The sequence below is a fragment of the Carassius carassius genome, chromosome 7 (genome assembly GCF_963082965.1).
Source record: "Carassius carassius chromosome 7, fCarCar2.1, whole genome shotgun sequence".
Lineage (NCBI taxonomy): Eukaryota > Metazoa > Chordata > Actinopteri > Cypriniformes > Cyprinidae > Carassius > Carassius carassius.
Genome location: NC_081761.1, coordinates 6,514,222 through 6,534,615, shown reverse-complemented (window position 1 = coordinate 6,534,615; position 20,394 = coordinate 6,514,222). Strand labels below are relative to the sequence as shown.

Here is a 20,394-nt window from a genome sequence, read left to right as displayed (position 1 = left end):
AAATTAAAGCTTGTTGGAAAGCCAAGTACCTACTTTGATTCTGAGGGAATTAACATTACCAAATGTGTTTCATAAATTAAACTGCGGATTAATTGATTCATTGATAAATGTAATGACGTTCTTTTCACGAGTCTGCGTAGTCTATTCATCTACAGGAATATGAGAACTGACAGTAATTACTGCAGATGAGCCGACTGACAAGCTTATCAAACGGGATTCAAAAAGCAGCAGCTACATCAAAGAGGTGCAATTTATACACATCAAAAAACAGCTTTAGCCCCCAGTGCTTCACTTACACACTTATAGCGCATCAAACAACTTAAGTGCCTGTGCTTCACTCCAACAATACAGTCTCTCTCTCTCTCTCTCTCTCATGGCTATCACTCCAAGTACCTTTTGGGACATATATCAAATAGTTGTTTTTAGGAAAAGTGTCAAACCATAACAATGAACAACGCTGAGGTATTTGCAATGCTATGTATACATTGCTAATACAAAAGTAAAGTAGTATGTGGTGTTTAACTTTGGCAGCATGTTTTGAATTTCAGTAACAAATCAACAATCAATCAAGTGTGGCAGATTTTACTTTCCAACTTCCAGTTAATACTTACTAATCACAAGCAATCAGAATACAAATAACTAAAACTAGTGTTTTGATTTGCTCAGTGGTTTAGAGATGGGAAAATTGGACAATGATATGATCTTTCACTTAATTAACCATTTTAATTAGGCAAATATAACTTTGAATTACTTTAGTTTAAGGGACCCTAGTGAAGGGCTTTGTTGTACTGTAGGTCCGCAAATGATCTGTCAACTATGGTCTCACTGAACAAGGCAGAATATTATATATGGATGACCTTTTTGAAGTTTACTTTAACGTTGCTACCTTAAAATAAAAGTTCACAAAAAAATAATCTATATATATATATATATATATATATTTTAAAATGTAATTTATTCCTGTGATGCAAAGCTGATTTTTCAGCATCATTACTGCAGTCTTCAATGTCACATGACCCTTCAGAAATCATTCTAATATGCTGATTTCATGCTTGGTTATTATTTGAGATCAATTATTAATAATGTTTCTTATAATTATCAGTATTGAAAAAAAAAGAATTGTTGCATTTGGGATCTTTTTTTTGGGGGGGGGGGGGGGGGGTATGAAAAGAAGGTTAATTGAACAGCATTTATTTGAAATATATATATATATATATATATATATATATATATATATATATATATATATATATATATATTAGTAAAATAATTATTGTATTGAATTTTTTATTTTATTTTTTTATTGTAATTAAGCCTTATTTTTGGATAAGTTGTCTATTACAGTTTCCATAAAAAGCAGCAAATATTTTAACTTATATTTCTAAACGATTTCTGAAGGTAATAATTAAGTCTAAAAAATAAATATTTCAATATTACATTATATTATATTTATATTTACAATATTAAATATCAAAACATTAAAAAAAATCTTAATTCCAAACTGGATGCCGCTTTGAACTTTTATGTTTTAATTTAAAAATGTTAAACATTTAAATTTAAACATACTAGAGCCTTTTAGCAATCATTGTTTGATAAATTAACATGCTAACCAGCAGTTACCTATATAGCTATTTTCTCGTTCACCTCCTGCTCTGATTCTTCCTCTGCTTCAGTCTTTCTTTTCTTCTCCCACACTCATGTGGAGTTAAGAGCAGGTTAAGAGTAATCTAATCTGACAGTTTGTTTCGATGGACTCTAACAAGTGAGAGCTAAAGAAAGGCAGCTCTAATGTCTCAATCATTTACTGCTCATTGGATTCTACCTGATCTACTCCCGGGGCCACCGCTTAAAGTAGAAAATGCATGAGTGTAACCATCCAGATCAAGTCATTCATGCATTTGAGTGCCCACACGTGTGTGTACATGATTGACATTGTAAGTCGTCTTTTAATTTAACGCCAAGCCGATTTCCTTTGCGCTACCCAGAAACCATATCTACACGTCGGCTGTCTTTTGAGAGACTAGTTGCGTCCCAATTTACATACTATCCAGCTATGTGCAAGATGCGAATTAGCGCATCCCAAATCATATGAAAATCAAATGTGTGTTCAAATAGCATGCCTATAAAAGTGCATTGATTGCATGACCTACAATTTCTGACTGATTTTCAAAGTGTGTATCCAAGCATGCTCTTTGGGCTACTTTCTCTCAAAGCACCGTGCACAAAATAATAATTTCTTTTGCATGTTTTTGAGTAAGAAATAGCAAGGAATGCGACCTCGGCCTGCCACGGTGTAGTTTTAATTGTATAAATTAAAAATACATATACTAAATTGGAGTGTATGAATTTTATTCTTTAATTTTAAGGTAAATATTTTCCCATTTTACTTACATAGTCATATGTATGAGTGTAACAGGAAAAAAGGATGCTGAGAGTTTAGGTTTCTTTATTAGACAATTCATTAGTTTAAGAAACATGCACTGATGAATTGTCATGATAAAATCAGGGATGTGTATAAATGAAATTTATTAATGATGGATGTTTCTTACAAAAACACAGCGTTCCACTTCAGAATGCATTAGTTGCTAAACTAGAGTCATGTGGACTACTTATGTGATGCTTTTATCAGCTGTTTGGACTCTCATTCTGACGGCACCCATTCTCTTCATAGGATCCGTTGAGCAAGTGATGTAATGCTACATTTCTCCAAACTTGTTTCAATCAAGAAGCATACAGTATATTTTCAGGTGAAATATTCCTTTAACAAAGTAAATTTTGTCAATGTTTTGTAACTTTAATTTAAGAACAAAACAGATAGGGAGAATGGCATGAATACAAAACTTCTCTATATCCTGGTTATTCAAAGGTGACTCAGATATCACCTCACGTCCAACTATAGTTTCAATGTAATCCAGTTTCAGTAAGTGACCAACTACAAAAAAACCAGCCCCCTCTCTCTGTGTTTTGTATCTGTCTCGCCCTCTTTTCTTTTTTCACTCTCTGATAGCTGTTAGGTGGTAGATAAAGAGATTGGAGTGTTTTATTGATCTGAGCGTCCAGACTACAGCAAAACCAATGACCTCCAATCAACACCTGCCAAGACAGTTTAGAGCTCATGTTCTGAGAACGCTCACGAGAGCACACACCTATACAGAAACGCTCCCATCAGTTTCTTTCCGCATCGACAAGCGCTCAATGAGCTAATCAGGGTTAACCAGGAACAATGTACATTCAGAAATGAAGCTCAAGCGCCAATTGAAATTGAATACTGCATTACCACTGGTTGCACTTCTGAAACATGCTGTCCTACATTATGCTCATCTCAGTTTCATCCCCTCCTCCCTCTTTACACATTAGTTAGCCAATTACTGAGTGAGACTGGGGAAGAGGTCATATTCTCCAGAGGAGAGGGAAGTGTCAGACACTGCTAGACTTATATGCACACACACACACACACACACACACACACACACTAGAAAGGCGACTAATAATTCCAGATAGATCATATGTTTCTGTACATAGATTAAGTGCATATTTGTTTTGATTTCAGACACTTTCTCAACTACACAACTTACAATAAGGTACATAAATAATGTTTATGTATGTATATATATATATATATATATATATATATATATATATATATATAGTACTGTACTGTACTATATTACAGTACTGTATACTCTACGGTACCATTACAACAAGTTTTGTGGTGTTTAGAGCCTATTTTAGCATGCATCAATATAATATAATATAATATAATATAATATAATATAATATAATATAATATAATATAATATAATATAATATAATATAATATAATATAATATAATATAATATAATATAATATAATCAGATACTTATCCTGGTAATATATTATATTATATTATATTATATTATATTATATTATATTATATTATATTATATTATATTATATTGTGATAATAATCAGCTGACTGTACATTAGGCTACTTGCAATTAATGCATTTAGTGAAATATGAACATGAAATATGGATTTCAGTTTCAATTGTTTTATTATGAGTGAAACTAGCACAGATATATAAGAAATTGTTTGCATAAGACAATGGTAAAATACACAGCTTAGCACAATAGAAAATAATAATGTAACTAAATATAACCACTGTATATTTTTGCAACTACTTTACATATAGTTAGCTTAGTCATGTAGGTTCTTTTTCTCCCATTACTATTTATCACTTGTGAAAGTGTGTGTTTTGTTTTAACAAAATTAATATGACAATAAAATTTTATTTCTATGTTAGACATAATGCTTCTGCTTGGCTCCAAAGTGCTAATTATTCCATCAGCCCAGAGTTGGTCTTTTCTTGTATGTTGTAGTTAGTATTTTGTGTGTGTGTGTGTGTGTGTGTGTGTGTGTGTGTGTGTGTGTGTGTGTGTGTGTGTGTGTGTGTGTGTGTGTGTGTGTGTGTGTGTGTGTGTGTGTGTGTGTGTGTGTGTGTGTGTGTGACAATCAATTTCTCTGCCTTGCCAGTCCACTACCCACAATTCCAGTGCTGCACTGGGACTTTCCTGATGAAAGAATGTGAGTATGTGGTTGTCTATTAAGATATGTAAATTTCTAATCTCTCAAAGCCCGCTTTCACACCATCCTCTCCCTCTTTCTCTCTCCCACACTCTTCCTTCGCTTCTTTTTCTCTGCCTCTCATGTCAACAGCAGTATTATAGTGATTTGTGTAGTGTATTTCAGAACTGTCTTTTGAGAGCACAGCTCATTGCTAATTAGAATCATAGAGGATGAACAAAGCTGGATGTCAGGCTTTAATTAGTACACGCACAAACGTATATTTCAGCACACGCGCTCTCCAGGCAGGTATTTACACGTTATGCACATCAACACTTAAAATGCAATTATACTTCTGCCAATCACACCTCGCTGTCGTCACCGTCTGTAACAGCTGCACTGGTGTCACTGTAATAGCCCTTCCTGCCCCTTCCTTCTGCTGAACGTTCCTGGCATCATACCGGACATCACAAAGTCCACAGAAGGCACATCCTCTCACAGACAGTTCTGGGAAAAATGAAATGAGATCCAAGGAAAGACAAATGAGATTAGGACACAGATAGGTGTGGACAGTGTAGGACATGCATCATCAAGAATCAATCATGAATTTGAAGTAAAGCCAAGTATGGATGGTTTACATTATGTCAGAAAATTACATAAATGCATTGATTTTATTGCATAGGGTGCTTTGTAAGGGCATAGATGGAAATGCAACAATATGTGAAAGTGATGTTTTTATTCACCAAGGCTGCATTTATTTGATCAAAAATACTGTAAAAATGATAATATTGTGAAATATTATTACCATTTAAAATAACTGTTTTGTTTTTTTTTATATATTTTCAAATATAATTTATTCCTGTGATACAAAGCTGAATTTTCAGCATCATTACTCCAGTCTTCAGTGTCACGTGATCTTTTAGAAATTATAATGCTCATGATATGCGCTATATGTTTTTAAGATTCTTTGATGAATAGAAAGTTCAAAAGTGCAGCATTTATTTGAAATACAAATCTTTTGTAACATTATAAATGTCTTAACTGTCACTTTTGATTAATTTAATGCTTCCGTGCTGAATAAAACTATTAATTTGTTTCAAAAATATAATCCTATACTGGCCACAGTCTTTTGAATGGTGGTTTATATATAAGTCGTTTTTTAATAGAATATCGGCCAATTAAAATCATTTGACAGATATATTGGTCTATTAGGAGATGACAAAGTTCCACTGTTATAATGCAACACTCAGACAATAAAAGATAATGTAGCTAATAAAACTGGGGAGAGGAAAATGTAACTCAGTGTGTGGAGCATTTTAACCAGATAAAGAGTTTGATCCAATATGTGGATAATGTACAAGCTGCTCAGGGAGACATAATGCAAAATTCAATGATGTAACATGTTCAGTAAAGTAACATTGTAATCTGAGGGTGTGAAAACAGAATAGTAGAGGAGGCCGGGGCTAGTTGTCACACTGGACTTGTAATTCAGTAACTTGTAAGGTTTTGGAGACCAGTTACTCAAGAAGTGTGTTTTCTTCAGCATTGGTTTGCTCTTGGTTTCAAACTAACTTTCTTGAATTAGGATCATTTTAATTGAAAGTTTGATCTTAGGACAAGTGTATTTTTCATGAATTGGTGTAAATTGATGTTTTTATTGTCATTTTAAGTTGTCAATTTTTTTTATAAGTTGTTTTATATGTTTAAAACAATACATTTTAATTCATTCATTTAACAAAAAATCCCTTTCAAAATATTCAAATGTTCAAAATGACTTTAAAAAATAAACCCACCATAAAAAGTGTAACTAGTCCAGGTCTACACTATATGTAAAAAAAAAAAGAAATATATATATATATATATATATATATATATATATATATATATATATATATATATATATATATATTATTACTAAATGATTGTTTGTAACTGCAATAATAAATATATATATATATATAATATTTATATTTATTTTAAATTTATTTTAGAATTTTTTTCTCATTACCCATACCATTTTATTGCAATTTCAAAGCTATATCAAATCTCCACTTCTTTTCCATTATTTCACTCACTCACGCTCTGCCTCAGGTCTTATAGGTGCTAGACGGGGAGACATTTAATCGGCCGAATCAAGCTTTCATATCTATTACAAAAATCAAATAATGCACCATGATTTACTCCCCCTAGCAACCAAGGCGCAGAGCCATAGCAACTGGCATAGCCCGGGGTGCTAGGCTTAATCAGGTTGAAAATATTTCAATTATTGTGTTGGTTTTGAGTGTGTGCGTGTGTGTGTGTGTGTGTGTGTGTGTGTGTGTGTGTGTGTGTGTGTGACCTAACTTGGGATCAATTTGATTTGAAAAGGTAGGAGAAATTGTGCGGTAAGAGGAAATGGAATCACTGGCGTTTTACCTTCAATATCTGTTTGTGCTGGAGTGTGTGTGTCGGATCGGTGACATTTGATTTTTGACTTACCTGACAGAATCTGTGGACAAAACTGATTTTGAATGAGGCTCCTCACTCTCTTTGTCTCTCCTTCTCTCGCTCTCTCTGTTGTTTAGTGTTAAATATTCACGCAGCTCGTTCACAGTCTCTGGAAGATGCATCAGCTCCCATTTAGCACTCGGTGTTTAGGGAAATAGCATCCGAAACCTGGAAACCTTTAGGGACTAAACACAACTGGCAAAGATAACGCATATAAAATGTGTGAGTGCACGTGTCTGTGTATGTGAAGAAGTGTAACTGTGTGTGCTAGCTCGATGTCCTTGGTAAGTTGCACACTAAATGAGCTATGGCTGTTATTACTGTGTCTGCTCACCCTAGCGGCCTGAGCAGAGTTCAACCTGACATTAGTCACGCCTAATACTGCGAACCGCTGGAGTGCTTTGCCTAGAAGTCCAAAAGTACTGCTCCTGTTATAGAGCTATTAGCATACAGGATTGGTGATAATTAAAGGTAAAAAATGAAACGTGCTAAGACTATAACCATGTAAACATAGATAAGTTAGCTGTTAAAATGACAGAGAGTTGTCATTAGGTGCCTAGTCTGCTGAGTATTTTTTTCATAGTTGCTCAAATTAAGACACAGTCCTATTGGCTGATCAGTGTGTCCATCACAGCAGATGACCAATAACTATGTCAGCACAAAACACTATTTTCTCAAATGCTTTTTTAGACACTTTATTATTTAGGCTTAAAACTGCAGATTTTGACCTTTTTTCCTTTTTTATGCTCAATCTTAATTTCATTCATATTAATAAATCACTAAAAACAGCAAGTGCATAATAATTTCATCATTAATATTTTGAATGTGTGTGAGTAATGAATCATTTGCATATTCTATATTAATCATGTAGTTTGATTATAGGTTAATTAGTTTTGCTTAGCTGAATAATAACATTGGCTTAATTATAATAGTATATTAATTGTAATATTAATTATAATAGTAGTCTGCATTTAATAAAGCAGATTTATGATTATTTATGATTTAAACAGCAGTGGGTGAGCTTTTATTTTTATTTTTTTCCAAGAACACAGAATAGAGATATTTCCTTCCCCTCGTGCATTTGGAAGGTAACTGTCATTTCCTCAAAGAGATGCCATTTTTAGCAGATGCATTTGAATTTGTTTATCACAGTTCATCATAGCTCCAAACTGTCACTGCTTGAAAACACTATAATTGAAATCAAGCTAAACTGTGTTTTTCTCTTGTTCTTTGGCTCTTATAAGTTTAAGAGACAGGGAATAAGGGACGGGGGGGGGGGGGGGGGGGGAGAGAGAGAGAGAGCTCACATCAAACCCTTTTTAATTGCAGGAAGACTATGCCCACTGGCCCGCACCAAAGCAAATGGAAACTGAAATAAGATTTGTCAAATGTAACATTGGAAACAATGGACACTATTTAATTTAGCATATGAGTTATGCCAGCTTAAAACCCATTATAAGTCATGGACTTGAGCCAAAGTAAGTGTGTGTGTGTGTGTGTGTGTGTTCTTTTCATAGTTTTTGCTTAAATGGATTACAAGAAATATAATATAATGCAATATCAATGAATGTTTGCCTCATTTTCCCCTTCAAATGAATGTTATAGTAATGAAATATCAATCATTGCTTTGTGAAAATTTCTACATTTCTCTCAACATAACAGATTTTCGGGATATAGCAAGTAAAAATGTTACCAATTTCCACTTTACTGTTAGCATATGACCAATAAACTTATCATTCTGTCAGAATAAATTCATTATTGCATTTAAACCGAAAGTTCTCATAATGAATTATAGGCACTCTTAAAAATAATAAGTTTTTTTTGGCCACTGATGGTTCCATTGAGAACCTTTAACGTCCATGGTAACTTTCCATTGCACAAAAGGTTCTTTATGAAAAAAAAAGTTCTTCAGGTTTACTTTTCCGTGATTATGACCCAAATACTTCAGACCAGCCAATGAGACTTTATCACAAAACAACCCAAACTTGAATATGACCATTTTAGCAAGAAAAAAAAAGATTACTCTCAGACTTCTTTGTCCTCATCCAATCACACACACCTGTGGGTCTGAAATCTCACTCAATAAAGCGAACGGCAGACTGAATCTCTCTCTCTCTCTCTCTTTCTCTCTCTCTCTTTCTCTCTCTCTCTCTCTCTCTCTCTCAGCAGATGCTTGACTCGTCTCTCCCTGCTGGTCCTGGCAGGCTCTGGTGTGGCCAGGGGGTCAGTGTAGACCAACCCAAAGTAAATAATTAGTGATACTGGCTGGAGCTCTTTGTCTCTGTGCATGTGTGTGTATGTGTGAGCCTGTGTATCTTAATTTGGCTAAAGCTTGCAGCCGTGAAGAGAGATGTCATTATTTACGCCAGATTATGGTTGCCGGGTGCCACCAAGGGAGTCTGTTGCCCATTCCACCGGAAAGTAGGCTTAAGCTGTTTATTTACCATTCCTTCTGAGTGTATGTGTGTGTGAGCGGAGGTTGGCATTTTTAATACGCCTCATCCTCCATTTAACAAGCACTTCAGTGCATTTAGAATGAAATTAAAACTAATTAATTGGGTCTAATGTGATTTTTTTTTTAATCGTTGTTTTTGCTGTATTGGGAATGCCCATTTAACAAGCAGACCTGCCAGTGCTAATTAAAAAAATTCTATAATCAAATTGATAACAACTTTTATATGTTATACACTGTGATATTAAATAATCATCCCTGTTTTACTACATTTTGACTTTGCTATCTTCCTAAAGTATATAAGGTGTATTTTTTCATAGCAGAATAAAGATAATGAATTACTAATTTCACCCTGTTTCTTACAATTCAAAATGGCAGTGACATAACTTATAATGACTTTTGAAGTTTGGTATCAAAAGCTGTTTCATAACAGCTTGTCCTTTGTTTAAAAGCCCCTTTTTATGTTTTCGGTTTAATAGAGAATTTACTGATATATTGTTTTTAATTGTGCTTCAATTGGTCATGAAAACTGGAACACAAATAAAGCCATTGAACATGCAATATTTCATCTTTGAAGTTGCGTCAATTTTTTAATTCAATTTAAAACACCTAATTTTATTTCATTTTCAGCCTCTTGACAAACTATATATTAAATTTGTAAGACAAAATGTATATTTATAGTCAAATATTTGGAATCATTAATATTTTTTTTTTCCTTTTTATCATAGTTTAAATGCTCACCAAGGCTCATAAATACCATAAAATAGTAACATTTTGAAATTTTTTCTACTTAAAATAACTATTTTCTATTTTAATGTATTTTACGATGTCATTTATTCCTGTAAGAGCAAGACTATGCAATGTATACTGTTCTAAATGTACAATACCCATATATTTTGTCAAAGGATCATTCTTCCCTTTCATTGTCCTTTTTTTCATTTTCTATCTCTCTGACCCGGTTGCCTTGCATTGATTTCCCCAACTTCATCTCTAGGTCAGTAGATCATGGTTTCCTGGTGATAGATGCCAGGCAAGGGGTATAGTGGGCATGTGTGTGTAAGACTGGGCCCAACTGCTCTGCTCTGCCCTGTCCTGGCACTCCCCTGGCTCAAAATAAAGATAGCCCAGCCTCAGTGTGTGCCAATCTGCTACTTCTCCCCATGCCTTCTGTGCCAACACCTCAACAAGTTCACAGATGACTGGTTCACTATCTTCTTTGACATTTTAAATCCATGTTTTGGATTCCATTGGTCCCTTCACGTATAGTTTACATTTATTTAAGAGAGAGTGTGTGTGTGGTACATACAGGGTTAACCGTGTGTGACCATCTCTCAGGGAGTCATTCTTAAAATTGGAGAGGCTTTAATGAAACACATTTGGTCAGGTGATAATAACAGAATGAGGCTGGAGAATCAGAATCGCGGGTGTGAGATCGTTACCAACACCAACATGCCCCACTCAAAAGGCAGGGGGGTCCATTTAAAGAAGTATAGCTCTATAGTCTAAATAACGACTTAAACATTTTACATTTGATATAAACTGGTTTGATTACAGTTATTAAATGGGATTAATTCATGAGGAGAAGAAAACTGGTAGGGCGTTGTTGGAGTGTAAAAGAGCCTTGCATATAGGACCTAGAATTTATCATCTTTTATCGCAACGAAACACCCATGGAATTGATTTAAAACAAAATCAGACCATACCAGCCGAACATTTCAATTAATGCAAACCTGCAATACTGCTTGCAATGCATCACATTCGATGCCTTAATTCAATTGTTTACGATTTAACCGTTTTGCCTTTTCCATTTGCCTGATGTTCGACACAAAAAGTATTTCTTCCCTGGAATTTATCGAATAAATAAACTAAGATAATATGGAAATATTAAATAGTCTATAATATTCTAGCCTATGGGAATATTATGCCTTTAAATTGTAATTTGGATCATTCTGTTTTGAAGAAATGTCTATTCTGTTTCTGTAATGAATTATTTCAATCGACTTGACTTTCAGTTCCGTCTCGCTCACAGTGGAGGCTACTACTGTCTTCTGTCACTCTTTTCTTCTCACTATCAGGGTTTTAGGCTTGTGAAAATGTAACGTGTGTCTATATGTAACGTTCGATACTGGAAGTGCGTACTGTTGCTACCGTTACCACTTCAGAGGAACGCGATTTCTGTTCGCAAAGTTAAACAATGATACTTCTTTTGGTTACAAAAATATATATATAAGAAAATGCTATTATTATTATTATTTTTTTAATGTGTAATATGGGGTGGGCGGCTTAATGTAAAACCTAAACTAATATATATATATATATATATATATATATAAACTTGGCAGATGCATGAAGCACTTTAGAAGGATAATCTCAATAATTTTATATTGAACAGACAAACATTAGTTTCTCTAACGCACCTCTCTTAGCTAGCCTACTCTTAATGTTAATTCACATTAGTCAACCATCTGAAGGGCATGTTCAAAGCCTAGGCCTTTGGGCTACCTCAGAATATTAAGTGAAACATTCTTTTGTTGCGCATTGAGTGCCATGCTTGTAGATTAATTGTGACAATTTAATATGATAGCCTACCTGTGCTTTAGGTCCAATTAAACAATGAGGACCCATCCGTGCGCAAATGTGTGTATTTGCACAGTGATGTTGAATCGATTTGACACCTCGGGATGAGGTAGATCTTATTTTTCACGCTCGTTTCAGGCTGTTGAAAAATAATCTGGTCTCATTAGTCGACCGCTGAACTGGTCTGATTTATCCAGCCTGTCAGTGACCCTGTAGTACCGCGGGTCCCGAATCAATCACCGAGCTTGAACGTCTAAACCTGAGACCAAAACGTGCTTGATTTATCTACCAAATTACCGAGGCCTAAAGACACGACCGAGGAAATTGTGCGCTACTCCCTAAAGCGGTGTACCATCACAGGCCCACCCCCACTCAAAGGATCCCAAAACAAATTGTTGTGAGTCTTACAAAGTACATTAAACAGGCAACTTCCTGTTACATTAAGAACTTTTCAGACGCATTAAAAATGCAAACGGTAGATCAGTAAGTAGTAACATTATTTACATAAGTATATATTGTCATACCACATTTATTTCAGGAGATACCAAAAGTAAAGGTGAGCTGAGCAGGTTTTGTGTTTGCTCCAAATTCAGTGTAAATGTGATGCAACATATGCCAGCTTTGAGCGCTATAAAGGCGAATCTGTTGTAGCGTGGCTTTTGTGTAACTGGGATGCGTAATTCGTAGTTTGTAGCTGTCTGTTATTATAATTATGTAACATTTCTATTTTCATATTTCTATCATTTCATGTTGTCTTCGTTTCTAGTTTCATAATTTCATATTTAAAATATTAGTTTTCATAACTTTATTTCTGCATAATATCTTGTGCATCATTAAACAGTCTGTAATAATACGCGTTTTAATGGTAGATATAAATGACATTAATTTTGAGAGGTTGAGATTTTGTGGAATATTAGTAGGACACTTAACGTAGCCCTACAAAAATATAATTAACTCTTGAAGGCTGATGAAAACTAATAGGCTACACTTCATGTACACATTTTCTTAAACATTAACATAAATATTAACAAAAAATCATAACTTGGACATGTTATGTGTCAACTACCTATATGCTGCCTTGCATACAGCTTATTCTCCGCCTTTGCAGTTTAAAGGCCACAGTCTGTCCAAAGAAAGCAAGAGCGAGAATTTACGTTGATAATTCACTGTGCAAATGTTTTGCTTGTAATTAAAATTGTGACATGCAATTAAATGAGAAACTCAACAGCATTAATGAAACTTGATATGATATACTAGTTTCAAAACACAATGTTGTGGGCCTTCATCCACGTTAAGGTTTTAATGGGTGGATTTTAAAAAGACAACCCCGTTGTCCGTTGTCTGTGCAGGTGGCTCTAGGGTGGCAATCCCTCCCAGGAGAAAAGAGGAAATGAGATACGGAGATAGAAGGCTACGGGAGGTGGTAAATTAGCTGCCTGATCCGCACTCATTGGCGCATACACTTCCCCCATTAACTCGCCCTGACAGCCACACGCTCCCCACCACCCCCTCTCCACTCAGTACCCAGGGCATGGCGGCCTTGTAGATTTATCATGCGGAGAAATGAATGTATGATGATCAGTTAAATTGAAAATCAGCAGCCGGCTGTCGATGAGAAGCAACACCTTCGTAATTAGCAAGAGAAATTGCGGCTTACGGACAGATAATAGCGTAAAAACAATTTACACTCCTCCCTTCTCCGTATATAATGAGTCTCAGGGCTCAAAGTGAAAACTTTTTACTCCCTGAATCTATAAGCCGAGTTCAAAACGTCCACAAGACTAGATTACAACACTGGGGGCCGGACCAGAGCTGAAGAGAGCCCGTGGTATCATCAATTCATTTAGTATAAATCAATTCATTGTTTGTCTTAATAAAGTGTGCCTAGTGCTTACTGGATTCATGCATTGTAATGACGGATTGTCGGACCTTCAGGATCAGCTCATATAGAAAATATGCCACTGTAAATAGGCTATAGGCTCATTTCTTACACTAAAACATTTATGTTTCTCTTCGCTGAAGTAGCGCATCCCCCCAGAGATGTTCGCTTCTCTCATTATTTTTTTCCTATAAGCTAGGTCTCATGCAGTGCAAATAGCAGTAACCCGAAATAAGAAATTATGTAAATGTTATTAAGGCTGGAAGATGCCATTCATAGGGTAAAGCTCGAGTCCCTCCGTTTACTTTTCATTTATTTGCAAATGCAGGGGCTCAATGAAGATGACCGAAGGGGTGGCGGTTTTACACTTGTATAATATTGCACACTTGTACAGAGTAAATCTTTTTGGAAATGTGATAATTAAAGGTTTCGCTTTAAGAAGTATAGGCAAGGGAAAAATCCATTGCAGACCCATGCTGGGTGCGTCTTTCCTTAGACATCCACCTTTCATTTCGATCACCGTATATTTATTAATTCACTTATGCTAATATTTTCCAGCGCAAATGCTTCAGTGTGCCATGAGTTTTTGACCCTGTGGGTAACATTATTAGACTAAATTGGTCTAGTGCGAGTGTGTGGAGAGAGAGAGAGAGAGAGAGAGAGAGAGAGTTGTGTGTGTGTGTGTGTGAACGAGAGAGAGAGAGGGGCTGCTCTTTTATAGAGCGACAAATGATCAATAGGCCGATAAGGCAGGAACATCAATGTACGCGACAGAACAATGAGGGATATCATCGAACATCTATCTTAATATTGCCGCCTACGCGTGCCCTGACAGGCCCGTGCGCCTCATGAAAATTCCACCCAGCGAATCACCCAGGCTTGCCTCATGTGCGCAAACACACACACACAAACACACACACACACACACACACACACACAAACACACACATCCTCACACGTACGCTCGCAGCTGCCTGGGCTATTATTTCCCCATTTCAATCTGACTCGCCAGCCTTTCATGCTAATTCTATTATTGTTGGAAGTTTATGTGATTTCATATCGCAGGAATCGGTAATGTATAATAACCCTTCAGGCTAACAGAAAAAAAACGTATCCTCCCAGCCGCCACCGGGAAAATAATTACTTTCATATCAAAACTCCACAGGAGCTGACCGGGTCCTACCGCCCGCGGCGTGAGACCTCATTTTAACTGGAGGTTTTGAATGAATGAATTTGTTAAAGCAATAAACACGAGCCTGCTGTACAGCAGCTTCTCAAAGCGATAAACAAAATAGACATGCTAACTGTAAGCACTGAGGTAGCAATACAAGGTCTTTTCTTTCACAATATTTTTTTATTCTTATTCTTATTATTACTTATGAAAATGTTACATATATAAATATTTTCGATACTTTATCATTTATACAATGTTTGAGGATGTGTTGTTCTTGTCTGCTGCTCACAGCTTACTTGTTTCCTTCAAGTTCGCAGAGAATTGGAACATACATTTTAAGCCGACAGTTCACCTGAATCAAGAATATCCGTTTTTGAAAAGTATAAAAAATGAAATTCAAACAGTCTTGTATACAAAAACGTATGGTTATCAGCTTTGGGATTGTGACAAGTCACTTGGCGCCACCGCTTCTGCCCTATTTACATTTCAGTCCATGTCAACATCCTCTCCATCTGTATTTGTGTCAGCAGACCTGCGGGGTTTCGTGTCTGAATATTCAGACAGGTTAGGAGAGATGCTTTCTTTCTGGCTAGAGTTTGTGACTGTGGACTCGGAGTCGTTTTCAAACTCATTTTGCGGCGAATTAGATTCTGCATAACATCTCTCTGAGCTTGTGTTTGAATTTTGCATGGAAGAGTTCTTGCTTTCTCTTTGCAGCTCGTCGTTTGTGGCACCTGTGTCTTTGCACAAGTGACTGATATTTTTCTGGTTTGAGGTGTCTGTCGTGGAACAGTATTGACCCGAGTTTCCTGAATCCTGACTCGGTTTCATCGCTGTCTGTGGCACAATGAAACCCAGTGGCTGGGTAATGGGATACAGAAGGAAATGGCCTTTTCCGACCAGTGGTCGCTGCGGCGGTAACTGAGAGAAATCCAGGGTAGTTTTTCTCCTTGGACTTGAGTCGGCTAGTAAACTCTCCACACTAAATGGGTTGAGTTTCTGAAGCGTGGAGGCGCGTGTGATGCTGTTCGCGGCGCACAGTGCAGAGTTCCGCGTGGAGTCCATGGGCTCCGCTGTGTCGTTGACTGCACCGGCTCTTTGGTGGCGTGGATGTTGGTCACACATATGTTCTATTTGCTGTCGGTGCGCGCTAGGCTGTGGCCCAGTGTGCGGAGTGGACTCGCCATCGGTGCTCTGCGATACTCCACTGTCGCTGTCAGATCCGGGTGTGTGGAAGAGCTCACCTGCTAAGAGCTTGTTCTGAGATTTCAGCAGCTTGCGTTCCTGTTTTCGCTTCTTCTTTTCCAAGCGCTCCAACTCCCGTCGTGCGATCTCTTCTGGGTCCATTGGTTCGCCGCTACAGGTCGTGGGGTGAGAGTTGTGAGCCGGTCGACCGGGCCCTTTCTTCGTGTTCTCCTTTTTGCGCCATTTAGCTCGCCGGTTTTGAAACCACACCTAAACAGAAAAGGTTGTGAATTCTTTACTCAGTTTCATAAGCAGGTAGGGTAACACTTTATTTTAAGGTGTCCTTGTTACACGTTACATGTTATTATTAGCCCATTATAATAACAACAAATTAAGCAGAATTACATGCAAGACATATATCAGACTCATGTAGGCTAAAGAACATTGACTGTCAAAATTATAATGACAAATAAAAAAAAAAGTTTGAATAAATGCATCTGAAATCTACAAGTACTTCGATTCTTTATCACAGTATTATCATTTACACATCACAAATGGCAGAATGGTTTCTTTATATTTAATTGTATGCATTTATTCAATTAAATAAAACAGCAATAGCCGATTTCTCATTAAAAAAAAGAAAAGTCTCACAGTCTGACAAGATGCTAGGTCGTCTTGTGTTTCTATTTGATATACATCCAAGGCTCTCCAATAATATGCCACGACTTGGACAGGGAAAATGTTTTCATCGAAGCATATTTCATAAAGCCCACAGCCACAGATGCGCTTGTCTTAATTGTCAATTGATTCAATGTAATGGCTCACTCTCAGTTTTTCAATTAAGCCTGGTTCTTGCGTGGCTAATTTGGGCCTGTTCCCCTAAAGTTCATTTAGGCGCGTATAAGCGCTAGGACAGATTTGGCCCAGAAGAGGCAGAGAGCAGCAGGCTCGCACCTCACACCCAGGCCCCTCACATGGCGACTGCCGTCTGTTCAGCGCTGATAACACGAGAGTTAGCATCCACCAGCAGGCTAAGACGCATACTAACATAGAGACATCGAGGCTATACATGACAATAGCTGTGTATACACATAAAATGTTAATGTTGTTAAAATCTGTGAGCACACAAGCCTAACGATAACGCAAGCTAATCTTCCTTAAGAAATAAGAATAATAGAAAGCTAAGCTTTTAACTCCCCCAAAAAGACTGCTTCTCCTCCAGCGTCGAGTTTCTACAAAAAGAGAAAATGCAGACAAAGGCTGCACGTCCAACACAGTATACACAGTATTATTTACAGCCCACTGGCCTATTTATGTTTAGTAAGAATTGGTTAAACTGATCACAAGTAATTGTATTAACTAAAAGATTAATAAAGGTGTTTTATTATATTAGGCAATAAAACGTGATATTAGTAGGCTATCATTTTTAAAAATCAGTCAGCATTTTTGCAGAATGAAATTATTAAATTGTTTATAATAATCTGCTTTAGAATTAACATGCATTTACTGTTCGGCTAGTGATCAGTCAGCATGAATATAAATGTTATGCTAATCACTCTGTTGAATTATTGGTTGAACATTTATCATGTGGACTTTACCGTTATTTTAAAATGTCTACCCTGTTCTCATGCATTTGAAAGAAATAACTAGGCCTATTTAAAATTTTAGCATTTCAAATATAACATAAAAAAAGCTAACACTAAAAAAAAAATAAGTAGGCTATATGATACATAAAGCGTGGCTATAGGTAATACTGTGACTGATTAATAATAAATAGGCCATTATAATAAAGGTCAATGAAAGATTTTGTTATGACAATAACAAACCATCATTTACCTGAACACGTGACTCAACAAGGTCTAGACGTAGCGCGAGAGCCTCGCGCATGAACACATCCGGATAATGGCTTTCGTTGAACGCTTTTTCTAGTTCCTCCAGCTGCCAGCCAGTAAAATTTGTACGCGTTCGCCTCCGTTTACAGCCAGGGCTTTCCTTGTCGAGGTCTCCAGCATCTAGGACCACAGAGTCTGTCAGAACACGCGCATGCAAACATGAACATGCACATACGCACTCCAGCAGTTCTACTTGGAACTTTATACTTACAATTTTGTTGACATTAATTATTTAAAACATTACAATTTAACAACAACCCAATGGTTGTCAAATACAATTCTACAATAAAATGTCACACAAGTGCAGTGGCTGATAGTGCTTGTAGCCTACTTTTAAAAATATAGGTCACAATATCCTTTTGAATGCTAGTAATATGATTCTTAAAATACAATGGTATTATTGTTTAATGTCGCATTTTATTTCACAATATTTAAGACGTTTATGAAGTAGCTATTTAATAATCCTGATATTTACAAAGACCAGAATTGCTAATAGAATTTAAACATAAATCAAACGGACTTGAACACACGATAATAATCTGTAGCTATCATGAGAATAATTTGACATTTCATTATTATCAGTGTATTATCTGTCCAAGTAAAATCGTCTTACTTTTCAGTTTACTTGAACTCATAAAAGTGAAACAAAGCTATTTATAAAGTGTGCAATGTTGGCTAGGGGAAAAAAAGCATTTCATGTTTTTTGACGAGAGGCCTCGAGTATATATTTTCCTAAAACTATTGACAAACTGTATAGCCTGCTATATTCTTCACGGATAACCATTCACTTACCGCTGAGTTTATACTGGCTATCCCCGTTTACACCACAACCAGATCCCAGCATTGGGTTGGAGTTTGCAACAGACGCCGAGCATGATCCGTTAAGTAATCCGTCTATAGAAAAAGGTACAGCGGCCGCCGACTGTAGCTGGTGTCCGGAGATATCGAAAACATGATGGTGACTGATGTGATAGGGGAAACCCATTCCAACCATGCCTCCCAAAGAGCCTCCAAACTGGACATGAGGATGCTCGAGGATCCGGCTATCCATCATTGCATCTCCGGAATCAGGGAAGCGTTTGTCTGGCCAAAACGAGCTCCAACTCTTCTCTCAGAGCGCATGCAGCAGCCGTGAAGAGACGGACGGCGATGACATGCTTTGCGCTCCCGATTTAGGAATAAGGAGACCGAGGCAGGCGCGCGAGGTTTTCGCTCTCTCCTACTTTGTCAACATCAGCTCTCCTCTTGTCCAAATAACTAGCTCTCGCGCTAGGGAATTCGCGACCAATAAGGAACGTTAATCTTCGGTGACGTCAGAGCCACGACACAAACGTTTTCCATATCGATTGCTAATTATACCTGACATCCACCTCAATAAACAATACCAGCGCTGTCACAACACGACATGAGACATCACAACTAGGCGAGAGGGAGGAGGCGAAACCGGCAAATTGATTGATTCCCCGACTACATTCTAAACAGCAGCTACATAAAAACATAATGATTCTGTTCCAATAGCTAATTTTTCTGCTCTAAACGTCACATTGGTTTTATAAAAGCAGAATAGCACATACTAACAACCAAAAACGTCATGTACCCCGTGTCAGCTACTTTTCAAGGAATGTCTGGCGAATGCGAAAAATGATGTTCTCATATTACGCGGAGGCATCGTGCCCTGAATAGAGTGATCCTAGAACGGACGAAGCATGCATGCATCACCACCCACCCTGTTGCGAGCTGTCAAGATGAATTTAAAACTACAAGCACCTCAGCCTTTCTAATATCTACACGCCAGCGCGCTTCGCATCGTTTCAACTCATTTCCACAGTTCTGATTACTGTGGCCATGATCTTGGCTGGTGTTATGAAAAAATAAGGTGGAAACAAAAGCGAGTCTGATAGAATATCTGTGAGGGGGAAGCTATATGAAAACAAACGTGTTTTCAAACGTGTTTTTATAGGCTATTTCAGTATAGGGCTTTTAGATTATTTGGCCCCTGAGTCCAAAAAAAACTGACATCACTAAAATGTTTAAGCAATTTCGTGCAAATAATCAATTAGCCTATGCTTTTATTCCATTGATCATTTGTATCTAAAAGAGGGCGCTGTGGTGTGTGAAAGGGTCATATTAATCAATAAAATAAAATTATTCACATTTAAAAGAATGGCTAAAACATCGACTTTTTTAAATGTAAAGGACAATATT

At 36.7% G+C, this 20,394-nt stretch overlaps 1 protein-coding gene across 2 annotated transcripts; it reads right to left on the bottom strand.

Moving 5' to 3' along the window:
- Positions 1 to 15,270: 15,270 nt before the first annotated feature.
- Positions 15,271 to 20,022, bottom strand: uncx4.1 (Unc4.1 homeobox (C. elegans)). Of its 2 annotated transcripts, none has more exons than XM_059553631.1 (3): positions 18,982 to 20,022; positions 18,134 to 18,324; positions 15,271 to 16,567 (listed from the first exon to the last, which is right to left on the bottom strand). In XM_059553631.1, the coding sequence occupies exons 1-3, from the start codon at positions 19,241 to 19,243 to the stop codon at positions 15,599 to 15,601; spliced, it is 1,422 nt and encodes a 473-aa protein (XP_059409614.1). In that variant the 5' UTR covers positions 19,244 to 20,022; the 3' UTR covers positions 15,271 to 15,598. The 2 variants fall into 2 exon arrangements, with proteins under 2 accessions (XP_059409614.1, XP_059409615.1); XM_059553632.1 differs by having other exon boundaries at positions 18,134 to 18,309; positions 18,982 to 19,906.
- Between the last annotated feature and the right edge of the window lie 372 nt (positions 20,023 to 20,394).